This window comes from Micropterus dolomieu, linkage group LG21, assembly GCF_021292245.1.
Source record: "Micropterus dolomieu isolate WLL.071019.BEF.003 ecotype Adirondacks linkage group LG21, ASM2129224v1, whole genome shotgun sequence".
NCBI classification, from domain to species: Eukaryota; Metazoa; Chordata; class Actinopteri; order Centrarchiformes; family Centrarchidae; genus Micropterus; species Micropterus dolomieu.
This window is the reverse complement of record NC_060170.1, coordinates 15740047-15752584: the sequence shown is the minus strand read 5'-3', so window position 1 is coordinate 15752584 and position 12538 is coordinate 15740047. Positions and strand designations below refer to the sequence as shown.

The 12538-nt window shown below is 38.6% G+C and overlaps 2 protein-coding genes across 4 annotated transcripts in view; one reads left to right on the top strand and one right to left on the bottom strand.

Annotated features, from left to right (window-relative positions):
* Positions 1–255: 255 nt before the first annotated feature.
* On the bottom strand, positions 256–6875 carry snap29 (synaptosome associated protein 29). 2 transcript variants are annotated; one of them, XR_006822373.1, is made up of 7 exons: positions 6591–6827; positions 5522–5758; positions 3506–3699; positions 2470–2555; positions 2290–2388; positions 1071–1437; positions 256–965 (listed from the first exon to the last, which is right to left on the bottom strand). XR_006822373.1 is itself a non-coding variant. In XM_046033856.1 (7 exons), exons 3-7 carry the CDS (start codon positions 5756–5758, stop codon positions 1277–1279), a joined length of 777 nt encoding a protein of 258 aa, XP_045889812.1. In that variant the 5' UTR covers positions 6591–6687; positions 6781–6875; the 3' UTR covers positions 256–1276. The 2 variants fall into 2 exon arrangements, 1 of the variants encoding a protein (XP_045889812.1); XM_046033856.1 differs by having other exon boundaries at positions 256–1437; positions 6591–6687; positions 6781–6875.
* Positions 6760–12538, top strand: part of pi4kab (phosphatidylinositol 4-kinase, catalytic, alpha b) — a 38288-nt gene continuing 32509 nt past the window's right edge. For both annotated transcript variants that reach the window (XM_046033858.1, XM_046033857.1), the window contains exons 1-13: positions 6760–7051; positions 8123–8239; positions 8827–8920; positions 9314–9402; positions 9492–9564; positions 9681–9943; positions 10303–10369; positions 10946–11094; positions 11202–11267; positions 11388–11484; positions 11609–11800; positions 11928–12028; positions 12293–12422. In XM_046033858.1, the coding sequence (XP_045889814.1) occupies positions 6953–7051; positions 8123–8239; positions 8827–8920; positions 9314–9402; positions 9492–9564; positions 9681–9943; positions 10303–10369; positions 10946–11094; positions 11202–11267; positions 11388–11484; positions 11609–11800; positions 11928–12028; positions 12293–12422 (1537 nt within the window). In that variant the 5' untranslated portion in view covers positions 6760–6952. The remainder of the gene's footprint in view (positions 7052–8122; positions 8240–8826; positions 8921–9313; positions 9403–9491; positions 9565–9680; positions 9944–10302; positions 10370–10945; positions 11095–11201; positions 11268–11387; positions 11485–11608; positions 11801–11927; positions 12029–12292; positions 12423–12538) is intronic.

Sequence of the window (12538 nt, the reverse complement as noted above, 5' to 3'; positions counted from 1 at the left end):
AGTGTACTTAGATTATAAAATCACACCTATTCTACTTTCATCTGAAAATATCACAACACACTACATATAACACAGTGCATAAAAAATTATACTGTACAGTCAGGTACCGTTAATAATTAATTTGATTTCATATGTTAACAGTGCCATCTTTCTGCTGAAGCTCATCCAAATTCCACCCTAGAAATGTGGCGTCACCTTGTGGTGCTTTTGACTTCCTGCTCCATTTTAAAAGAAACACAATTTATAAAACACAACTCCCCTTATAAATGTTTTTATTGGGTATGTGGTTTTGATTACAATGCATGATATACATGGCAAGAATTAAACCTTGTGACTGCAAGTCATTTATTTTCTTATTTCTGACTGTTTTAGTGGAATAACCTTTTGTTTTAGTTTAACTTAAAAATGGTTCATCTACTCATACATATATCCCAGAGAAAACATGTATGACTACAGTTAATGGGATATTCCTTCAGTTTTTATATTCACGGCGAGCTTGTTCACATTATTTGTGCTGTACAATAATTCACTGAATCACATTTGTATAAAGCTAGGGAAAGCACTGAATTACATGAACATATTTTAAACTAAAAGTAGAGAGTCTACGATACATAAAAATAACATGTAAGGCAAAAGTGACTTGAGCTTGAAGTGTCCATGAATTAAGAGTTAGCAATAACATATGAATCACATACACAAAACATTTCACTTTCAGACAGATCTGTCAACACCTTCTCCATTTGCTGAATTCTTAATCAATTAACAATACTCTTGCCCATTAGTCAAACTATTCATCTGTTTTACCTGAATGATGAACAAACTACTAGCCACTTGTACATCTCTGGCAATAGAGAAAAACTGATCAAACTGTAATCATCCATACCAATGCAAATTCAATGGACTACTTTGAGGCAGATGTGCAGTGGAGCATGATGAAGGACCTGGACAGAGACAGTCCCTTGCATCTAATACACACAAGGAATAGAGTCTTTAGCACACAAATCAATGAAATGGCAGAAGGAATTTTGACACAAACTTGGATTGATGGGTAAATCTGAAACATAAATTACCTCTCAGTCATTCAAGAAGAAAATAATACGGATAAAAAAAGTCTTCACTTGCATATCTGCCAGCGTTATATGTTCCAATCCATTAAAAAAAAAAAAAAAAAAAAAAATCAGACATTGTTCTACAGAGGCCAGGATGGAGAGCAAAGTGACAGGATGGCCTGTTGCCGTCTTTTGTCTCTGTAAAGTGAGCAAGGTAAGTGTTTGTTTTATTTGAGGTTTTTAATCTGTTGGTTTGTGTTGTGGATCTTGAGATCCATCTTGTCCACTTTATTCAGCAGAGAATCAAGGGAGTCATCCTGGTTGTCAATCTCAGACTGGAGACCAAGTCCAAGGTTCTTCAGTCTGCTCAAGCCATCGCACATCTCATCTAGGTAATTCACACACAAAGACATCTGATACTAGTTAAACTGTGGATTGGCAGACAATACTTAAAGGGATTGTTTAAAAAAAAAAAAAAAAAAAAAGATGAATATACAGTACACCACTATTCATAGTTTTTAAGTGACGTCACATTCCAAGGAAAACGCTCCCTTGGAGGGCAAAAAAGACGTTATTTTCTGCTGCCTACCAACCAATAAGCAAGTGATACACTGTTACTTTGAGTTTGTTACTAAAATGCTGGATGGTTGTTGTGCTTTCGGATTTAATAATCGAGGAGGAGAGAAGCCTGAGCTGTGTTAGGTGAGGGATTCCCAAGAATGTAAAAGTAAACATTACCGCAGTTGAGCGGCGGCAGGGACCTGGCGGTTTTTAATGGTAGAAATGTGGCAGCGGATGCTGTAACGTTATATGGATCAGATAAACCAAACAGTTTGTGTTCATATCTTTCTTTTTCTTAAGTTGAAAGGTGATCCAAATAAAATTTGCTTTTGCGGCATCTCTACGGGGGAGTCGCGGTGTTGGTCTGTTGTTTTGCCCTCCAGGTCACCGTGCATGTCACGTGACTGAAAACTATGAATTAGATTCCCCAATGGATAATTTATGGTTATAAATTTCAAAGAATAAAAAATTTCATTGTAATGGTATTTTGATGTAGGGTTAAGTGTAGTGAATTACGTCTATTTTGTTATACAGAATTACAAAAATGAATTATAATATTTAGCAAAATTAATAGAACTATCATTTAACATTACCAAAAGCTTGGATGTCATCTCCTTGAGCCATTCTTGTGACTGCATTATAATCAAGTAGAAAAACAAAAGAATTAAATGTTTTTTACCTAAATTTTTGTCGAGGGTCTGGTGAGCCTCTCTGAGGTGTCTATTCTGAGGGTATCCGTTCTGTGAGCTGTCGTCTATTGATGCAGAAGCTCCAAATCCTGGAACATGGAAATGAGAAATGGTAACAGCCTGTTTGTGTTATGGTTATGTCATATTAAGGTTATTGTGTACACCCTTACCTCCTGTTTCCAACTTTCTTAGGTTAGGGTGGCTGGCTTGGTACTTATCTTCATGTTCTCTGCTGCTGGACAAGGCATTCTGTAATCTGAGCAATCAGATAACTGTTGTTTAACCATTTAGTGAAGGACAGTCAATGACGAGAAGCTGGTAATTGCATACACATTTTACGCTAGCATTAAGGCCTTTGCACACCAAGGGCCGGATTTCTTAACACCCCGAATAAAGAGTACAAAAGTGTGTGTGCATTCTAAAATATTGCATATGTTATAATATAATACCTGTTATGGGCGATTAACTAAGAATTATTGTGTAAATTACAACAGGTGCAAACACAATGGAGGTGGCAGTAGTTGGCTTTTTGGCTTGTAGGATCACACTGCATGTAGTAAATAAATGTATTTGCATGTTACTCTCCCATTACTTTAATGGATGCAAAAGTAGTAAATGAACAATAGGTGCTAACTTGCACTTCTGAAACACGTCATTCTCCGTGCACACCGTTAGTAGATCACCTTACATGTTAATTTGCTGGTGATATCAAGTTTGCACTCGTTTTTACCTTTACTCACGCAAACCTTTAGTAAATCCAGCCCCAAGTCTTTATTTTTCGTAGCTTTTTTGAAAATTCACAATTTGAAACACAATGGCATCGTCAAGCAGTGAGAATGATTTTGTGGACATCTTGTCTGCAAGCAGAGTGTCCATTACCTTCTGAAAATATGTTAAAGCTGGGAAATAGAATATTTTGATGTAGTTCCTCGATATTGTGCCTGTAATTATAGTTAACAGAAGACTTTTGGTGCATTCATAAAATATTTAATCCAAAGTAGTGGTGGGTGATTAAGTCTCTTCTTCAAAATCTTTGTGGCTCTAATGGTCAACCAGGACACTTGAGTAATATCTATACATCTCCCAACTCTATTTTAATCTGGTTTAAACCATTACGTATTTCCAACACAGGTTGGAGGTACATTGTCTAAAGCACATCAACAATTGACATTTTGTCCAGCTTGAAATTTGTGTCATCTTAAGTACCTGTCACTGGCTTGGTAAGCCTTTGGCTGCTCAGGTGGTGGCTTTGTTTCTGGCTTGCCCTTGAAGTAATTGACAAGGCCGCCCCACACACTCTTGATACCGTTTATGTGCCTCTGGCTGGTCTTCAGGTCCTGATCCATGTTGTCCAACATCTTGTCTGTCCTCTTCAGAACCTCGCCCTGTCGCACCAGCTCCTACAAAGACAGAAAGAGAGAGAGAGAAACCTGTCAAAACAAAAAACACAATCACCCTAAAAACCTAAAAAAAGAATTATGCCATGAATGCCACATACCCCTAAATACACAGATGATGAATTAGTCAAAACTGAAAAGACCAAAGATCTTTTTGGAACCTGTAGGAAACTAACATAAAGATAGCACTGGAATACAGAATGGCATGGTCAGGAAACTCTGTTTGTCAAATGTAGTGGTATTGATGGTAGCAGGACAGAAATGTTGAAACACAGTAACAGTAAAATTAAAATGGCTGTACTAAAATGATTAAATTTGATATTAAAAAGTGGCATATATCCTGCAATTGGAACAACAGACTGATTACTCCTGTTTATTAAAATAGAGACAATCTAAATCCCTATAATTATAGGGGTGTAAATTCTAATTTGGGGAAACTATTATGTAGTATATTAAATACAAGAATATTGTCCTATCTGATTGAAAGCAACATGCTAACATAAAATGACAGACCACATATTTAGTTTCCATATTCTAATCCTAAATGTTGTCACTTTTCAGATTGTCAATGGAAGGGTATTGGAGGCAAAGGATTTTAATGGAATAAATGTTAATGACTAGAAAATTAGTGTGCTGTAAAAACTGGACAAAAAAGAAACATCTTTTCAAACAATATCACAGGGTTCATCAATGCTGAAATATATCTCCAACACTTTATAACATGTCTTTTTTATGCTGATGACCTATTACTGCGATCACAAACAGAACAGGGAATACAAGACTGTTTGAACATTCTCCATGATTACTGTGAAAATTGGGCAATCAGATAAAACTAAAATTATCAAATTTAAACAAAAGCGAGATAATAATTGTTTAAAATTTTGGGAAAGACAACAATGAGTCATACAACCCGACTATCACTGCTTCAGGACATTTTGCCAAGGCTCTAAGTGCATTGGCAGATCAAGCTTGTAGAGCTTATTACAGTACAAGAAAATTCCTATTCAAATTCAAATTGAGTTCTGTAAAAACATACTGGGGGTCCACAGGAAATATCCAAACCACGGGCACAGAGCAGAGCTGGGCCTATTCTCAGTGGGTACTTAAAATTGCAAAAGTTATCTGAGCCCAGATAAAAATACCTGGAATGGAACATATTCATATGTCAAAGTGATGCTATGAAAATAACTCCCAATTCACAAATAAACAAAGATAATAAAATAAAGAATTATAGAATTTATGAACAGAGAATTTCAATTAGCCCAATATTTAACCCACATAAAACATCCCTTAAAAAGACTAACCCTAACTACATATAGACTTAGTGACCATAAACTCGCTATGGAAACTAGTTGTCATAAGAGAGGATTGTTTGAAAGAACAAAGAGAATTTGTAGCCATTGTGGAACAGGAGAAGCTGAGACAGAAATTCTTTTTCTCACAGGTTGTCCAAAATATAAGGACATTAGAGAAGATTTCTTCCTTCAGAAAATCCAAGACTTTCTAACCCTTCCAAAATACAGACCAATTCAAACACTTCTGGGAGAAGAAAGCTCTTATATACTATATATACTTTTTTTCTTTAATTTAATTTTAATTATTTACTATTTATATTCTATTGTCTATATGTGACATTGTGCTTTGTTAAAATGTTTGATGCAAAACATCATGCTACTAAAGAAAAAAAATTAACAGAGAGAGAGAGAGAGAGAGAGAGAGAGAGAGAGAGAGAGAGAGACTACAAAAATGTTTTTGTTGATTGTCACCCTCTCAGAGACAAAGAAATTATTTGTGGGCCAGGGTAACACTGATTAGTTTAACATACCTCTGCAGTTTCCACACCCATCTTCTCTGACTGATAGATGAGGCCGAGGGAACGGTGACTACTGTCCACAGCAGACTGAGCTGTGCGCATCACTTCCTGCTGGAGGTACCTCTGCCTCCTTTCTGCATCACTCATCCCACTGTCACTGGGGTCGTCATCAAACCCCCGATTTTTAGGCTTAAAATCTTCCTCATCGTCATCATCTGCAAACGGGTTGTGGGATTTAGGATAGGCCATCTGTGGAGCAGACACACAGTGTTTTGATAAAACAATCTTAACTTTTCCAGAGCTTTCAACCGTATCTCATGATCTCAATCATTGTCAAGGAGTTTTCTTTCCAGCTGTACAGTGGGGATTTTGAAATGGGAACAATCTAATCAATAACTTTACTGATTTATTGATCAAACATTCCAAAAACAGCATTGCAAATGTAAAGAGTTGCTTTTCGTCATTTCATATGGTTATAAATGAAAAAGTATGCAGTACGGGACGCTGCTTTGAGTAGTAAGGTCAAACATTTTACCATACTAACTTATCTATAAAGTTTTGGCCTCTGGTTTATCTGGTTAACGTTAGCTACTCAGTTCATAGAAAATAATACAGAAGCCAATTCTATAGATAATGCTTAGTTGTATCCCTACAATAAACAATTTTAAAGATTGAGTAACGTTAGTAACGTCATCCCAACTTTTGAAAAATTAATTCAAGATTGTTCACTTCAGCTAACGCTAGCTACTTTACAAAGTCCACACAATAAAAGAAGTTTTGAGCACCGAAGAAAGTCTGTCAAAATGTTTCACACTAAGAATCTGCTAAAACGTCTTCTGCATTGTATTAACGGAATGTAATTAAATAAGATCACTGCTTCAATAGCTATGGTTTCAAGTTTTAAAGCTAGCTAAAGGGTGTTGGCTAGCTAGTCATACCCAACCTAATTTACGTGGATTGACAGATTTATAACCATATAACCACACCCACAAGCCCTGTGCCAACATTAGCGTTTCCTTCTCGAAGAATTGATGACATTTAACTGTAAATATCATTTGTACGATCAACTTAACAGACAAACCTTTGACCGTGGACAGTGTAGAGTTGTTGCTCTATCAGCTGACCGTTAGCAACACAACACTTCCTATCACGTTTGGTGACGTTGGCGCGTGCTGTTCCTGCGCAACAAAAACGCGCACTGTGATACAGAAGTCACTTGTTAAAGAAAGTTAAATAAATGTCATACTAGACGACGCCGTGTCTTGTTTTACCTGTTAGTTAAAACAGTATTTGTATGGTTAAATACAAAGCTACCTAAAGGTAGATAGTAAGCTGTCGTTGGGATTGTCCCTGCTACGTTGCCGTACTGCGGGTTTGCCAGCTGCCGCTGTTTGGCTGTTTCCTCTCATTGCCGAGCTGGTTCCATGTAGATTAGAAGTAAACATGTCTGTTATGGGAGGTGGTACGAGGGGTTTTTATTTCAACACAGTCCTGTCGCTGGCACGCTCTTTAGCTACCCACCGTCCTGCACCGGTCGAAAAGGTGAGGAAGGAGAAAGCCGAGTGAGCTCCAAAAGACACATTTGTGTTAATTAGCCAACGTTAAGCAACAGGGTTGTTCAGGGTGTAGCTCCGCTTCCGCACAGACAGTGGCTTTATTTTGACCACTGACCTGACAGCCAAGCTAACATTTGGCAGTTGTGTGCGCGCTTGTTACTTTAGTTATGAATCAGTGGAGCGGGGTCTTCTCGGCGGTGTTTCTCCTGTAACTGAATAGAAGATGAGAGCAATGCAGAAGAAAGTGGCGTCGCTGCTGTTGTGGTGCCTGTGACTGCATCATACAGGCAGTGTAGTCAGGCTTGATCAGCGCTGCAGACAAACAGGTTTACACACTGAAGAGCGAGTGTTCGCGGCATGTTCTGCTTATTTTAATAGACAATAACAAACTTGTTGCAAGGGAGGGTTAGTCAAAATTAAACGACTTTTGTTTCGCCAATACAGGAAGGTCAGTGAGTTTGGAGAGCTGCATTGGGAAGATCGATATTTAGAATTGGTGGATACTAATAAAATATACAGGAATATATCGAAGCAATCATCAATACACTGCCACCGAGTACTTGTATTTTATGGAGCATATAGATTATATTTGTATGGTACAGTTTCAATGTGTATGTTGAGGGAATTAGTTATAGTGAAGCAGTTGTCTTGCACTGTATCAAATATATGTTGTTATAATGGGCAGCAACACAATAGATTATGGTTCTCACCTTGATAGTAACATACAGTAAACTTTATTTATCTCTAATAGGGAAATAGGCAGGTAAGGTAAGAACAGAATACAGACAAGTAGGAAAAAAATGTACAAATAACAAACAATCTAATTTAGAAAGATATACGGTAGGTAACCCTAGACCAGTGTGCATAAATGTAATGCACGTGCAAAACCAATTGTGCAATTTCCTGATATTCCTTGCATTACTTTAGCAAAAATCAATATTCTAACATGCAGTCACACTCAAACAGGCCTTTTAATGCAAACCGAAACAATATAATTTTAAATCGTTATGTTTTCAAAGCTGTAACTACAGACAGACATCTCTTTGTGCTCCTTCAGGTCCAGAAGCTACAATGTATGTGTCCAGTGGAAGTCCGCGGTGTGTTCACTCTAGATGTGCGTCGCAGAGATGCTGTTATTGCGCTGGCTGTGTTTCTGGTGGAATCTGGCTTACAGGTGGGTGGCAGTCAGTAAAATGTTTGGGTTGTTGAGCGTTTTTAATACAGTGGGTGCATTTCATCATCATGTTTTGAGGTAAGACCTTTAGGTTGTCTTGGCAGTTAATGGAAAATATGGTGGAGTTAAGATCCAAACATTACATAAGTGAACATTACATAGAGACGCAGTGGCATGATACACTTAGAAATAATAATTGTATTAGTACTATTAGTCTGCATTTGCCACCATCATCTCACAGGACTCCACATATATCACCATGATAAGCTTATTTTCATAATCTGATTAAGTTGGCGATTAGACATGCAGTGGACCATGTAAGCCTCTAACCTCATCACACTGACACACGAAGTGGAAAGCTTCCCAGCCATCTGATTATGCAGAGATGGTAGCTTCACTTTTCAGTGTTTAAGTAATGTTTGATATATGATTCTTTGACCCAGATTTTACTCTTTGTCAGAATTAACAATACCTTTAAAAAAACATAATTGTTTATCTATCCATGCTTGTTGGCCGAACAAACGTGCCCTTCTGTGCCTACAAGTGCAGTTGTTTGTGGTGTGTAATGATTTGCTTTGCTCTGGAAGCACAAAGACATGCTTGTTTCCTACTTGCTGAGCCTATTGAGAGGGCTACCACGGGTCCAATGGATCGAAGAAAGCTTGGGAAAGAAAGGAAAGGGTAAGAACAATCCTCTTACAGTGGCACCTTTTTGTTTTGCAATGACCTCTGTTTACCTGCTGTAACAGTGCAGTTGTATCTGAAGTAATTTTTATTTATTGTTCAATACTATCGCAAGACATATTGAGACAGTATTGATATCCATCCATACAGTGTCATGAGACACCAGCTTGCACTTCTCAAAAGAAAAATTGTGTTGGCCAGATATGACATTGGAACAACATACTGTGAACTACAGTTTGTCTGTTCCACTAGTTAATCTTTTGTTGTACAGCATTTAAAGTTTGATAACCTTTTCAAATTTTGATATAACCAGCCTGACATTATTTTTCATGCTGCACACGTATGTGGCATTTAACTGTATTTGTGTTTTTGTCATTTTCTGCTCTTCAGAATTTCTCCCGGTTGCAGAAAACTTCAGCTTCTGTCTAGTGACTCTTTTGGCAGATGTGGCTCAGAGGGACCCAGACTCCCGTCAAGAGGTCATTAAAAAGTGGTGATAAGATATTATTCTTACATTAGGGTGCATTGCAGTTGAGTGCTAAGTTAGTGTTTCTACTTTCCCCTCCAGATCTTGAACAGTATAATGGAGGTCATGCAGGTATTCCAGGACATGTGCCAAACACCGGATAATCATGATAAAGGTACACACACACACACACACACACACACACACACACACACACACACACACACACAGGCAACAAAGTGCAAAACACCAGTCCTTCAAAAAGCCTCATAAATGCTCTTTTGGCTCTAGTCTACCTGTGCAGGTATATTGTCCCTAGCCTGTTCGGCATGACTCGAGCATTTGGCCGCTACAGCAACACGGACGAAGCCCTGTTGTCTAAGTTGTTCCCCAAAGATTCGCCCCAGGCCCGCTGCGTCACAGAGGAAACAGAAGGAGTGCGGCGCAGGTCCTTCAATGACTTTCGTTCTATCCTGCCATCCTCACTGCTTACAGTGTGCCAAAGTGACTCTCTGCGCAGATACACCGGGACCAACCTGGATTCCTCTGCACAGGTGTGTGTATAGTGCTGGTTGGATTCAAGACATAGAATATTCTTCCATGCTTTGTGCTTTAATTTAAATAAAAAGTAAATGAGCGAGAAAGTCCTTTTCTTTGAGACTTTGTTATGTTTGTGGGGTGGCAGTGGTGCAATGGATAAGACTATGCCTTTGGTGTGAGAGACCCGGGTTCAATCCCCCACTGTGACCCATCCACCATTGTGTCCCTGAGCAAGACATTTAACCCCTAGTTGCTCCAGAGGCGTGTGACCTCTGACATGTATAGCAATTGTAAGTCGATTTGGATAAAAGCGTCAGCTAAATGAATAAATTTAAATGTTTGGTTACCGTTTAAAATGTGCTGTCTCATGTAGGTCTGTACAGATCCAGGAGGCCACTCACCCTGCTCTCCTACAGCCCCTAGCCCGCATTACTTTGAAGGTAAAACTCAAGAAACATAAGCTGCTTTGATTAAATTTGTGTTTGCCAATGTGAATCTGGATTCTGTCAACTCATCCTGTCTTATCATTGCCAGCCGAAAAGATGATCAGTTATGGCAGTTTTCTTTTCATAAAGTAGTCTGTGGTGCTAAGGCCTGTGTGTGCTTTATGACAATTAAAATCATTTGTATACCTATTTAGCCAACTAAATATAAACTCACATCTCACTCTTTATATTGGTCCTACATCTCACTCCAGATTGTCAAATAAACTGTTATACTTTTTTGTAATTACTGTACAGTAATCTTACTGAGAAACTGCTGTCCCCTGTCCCATGCCAGCAGTGTTTTTAGTGATAATCCATCCATCATTTTTCCTGCTGCTCATATTGGTTTGGACTCTGTAGTCATGCTGTTAAAAGGGTTAGCAGAGCAGTCAGATTGTTGTAAGTGGCCAAACCTATATCTGATTTAGATATTTCCACTTCAGCTTCATTTGACTTTGAATTTCAGCTTGTTTTCAGAATCAAAGCCAGTTCATCACATGTCTTTTGTGTCTCTGCTCTCCTTCATTTCAGGTGCCTACCCGCCAGACAGCAGCTCAGTAGATCCTGACTACTATTTCTCTACAGTCAGCTCCAGTTTCTCAATGTCTCCTCTCTTCTTGGGAGCAGGAGACAACGAGGTGGAGGTGCCTATTGATCTGCTCCGACAGCTCCTTGGCATGGTACAGTAGCCCACTATCTGTTTACCAAGATATTGCCTCTCTTGGCTCCCATCCTGAATGCGTATTTTGCGACTTTACCAGTGATGGTATGTATTGTTAATTTACAGGTGAAGAAGTTTGTTTCCGAGTCTTTTTTGGAAACTCTGAATGCCACTATGACAGAAGTTACAGAGGTACATAAAATAACCACTCTCTGTACAAAAGAAAATGTGAACAGTAAATTCAAAGTTAAAATTCTGCCATTATCAGTTAAATAATCGTCTCTGTCATTGTCTCTTCTGTTTGTTGTTAAGTCTAATCCTGGAATCAACCTCTGTTACAAAACCTTCAGTGACCCGCTCTATGTGTGTGTGTTCAAAATGCTGAGGGACACACTATACTACATGAAAGGTAAAGCATCATAAATAGCTTATTTATTATGCATTAAAGCCTGCATTAAATTGCTACTGTTGTATTTTCTAGTCCATTAGAGAGACTGCTTGACAAATGTTCATGCTCTCTGCATCTTTCTCAGCCCTGCAGCCAGCATTTGTACGGGAAGTGCACGACTTTGTACTGGAACAGTTTAGCAGCAGTCAATCAGAGTTGCAGCGAATACTTCATGACACGAGCGGGCTGCTGGGTGAACAGAGTCCCCTCAAACTCCGTTGCCAAGCCAATGCTGCCTGCGTGGATCTCATGGTGTGGGCCGTCAAAGATGAGCAAGGTAATCAATTGCTGCAGAGTGTGAGCAGAGCATTGTGTTGAGATGTTATAATCAGAGGGATACTGGATATGTTTTCATTTATTTTGGTTGCATCACTTTTTCTTCCTGGTGCGTTTTTTTTTTTCAGGAGCTGAGAATTTGTGCACCAAACTGTCAGAGAAGCTGCAGTCGAAAACCTCTAGTAAAGTCATCATTGCTCACATGCCCCTGCTCATCTGTTGCCTACAGGTATAATGCTACAAGGTAGAAAGAGCACCAAGATATTTGCTCAGCTAGAAGTGAAATATATCAAAATGCACTAGATCATCGGATTCTGTCTAGAAACTTACTTCACTAAAAGTGAGCATCAGGTATCCTGATGGTTCAGGTTGGTAAGGGACATGCTTGTCTGGTTTTGAAGCTGACCCAGACCTGTGTTTCATGTCATGAAGTTCTATTATTTATTAGGTATTCATTTTTAAATTTCTCTTATTGTTTCCCTTTCTGTTTCAGGGCCTGGGGCGTCTGTGTGAGAGGTTTCCTGTAGTTGCTCACTCTGCCACAACCTCTCTCAGGGATTTCCTGGTGGTTCCTTCCCCTGTTCTTATAAAACTTTACAAGTATCACAGCCAGTACAACACAGGTAAATATACTTATTTATATATTTTATTTGTAAGGAGTTATGTACAATATTTAACTTAAATGTTACCATTTGATGTATTGTACCATAGTTCGCCTACAGCTAATTTTCCTCTGTAG

Coding starts and splice junctions, on each gene's coding strand:
- snap29 (XM_046033856.1), bottom strand. CDS start 5,758: ATGGCCTATCCTAAATCCCACAACCCGTTTGCAGATGATGACGATGAG. Junction 3,700..5,521: donor TGGGTGTGGAAACTGCAGAG/GTATGTTAAACT, acceptor CTGTCTTTGTAG/GAGCTGGTGCGACAGGGCGA. Junction 2,389..2,469: donor AAGAAAGTTGGAAACAGGAG/GTAAGGGTGTAC, acceptor TCCATGTTCCAG/GATTTGGAGCTTCTGCATCA.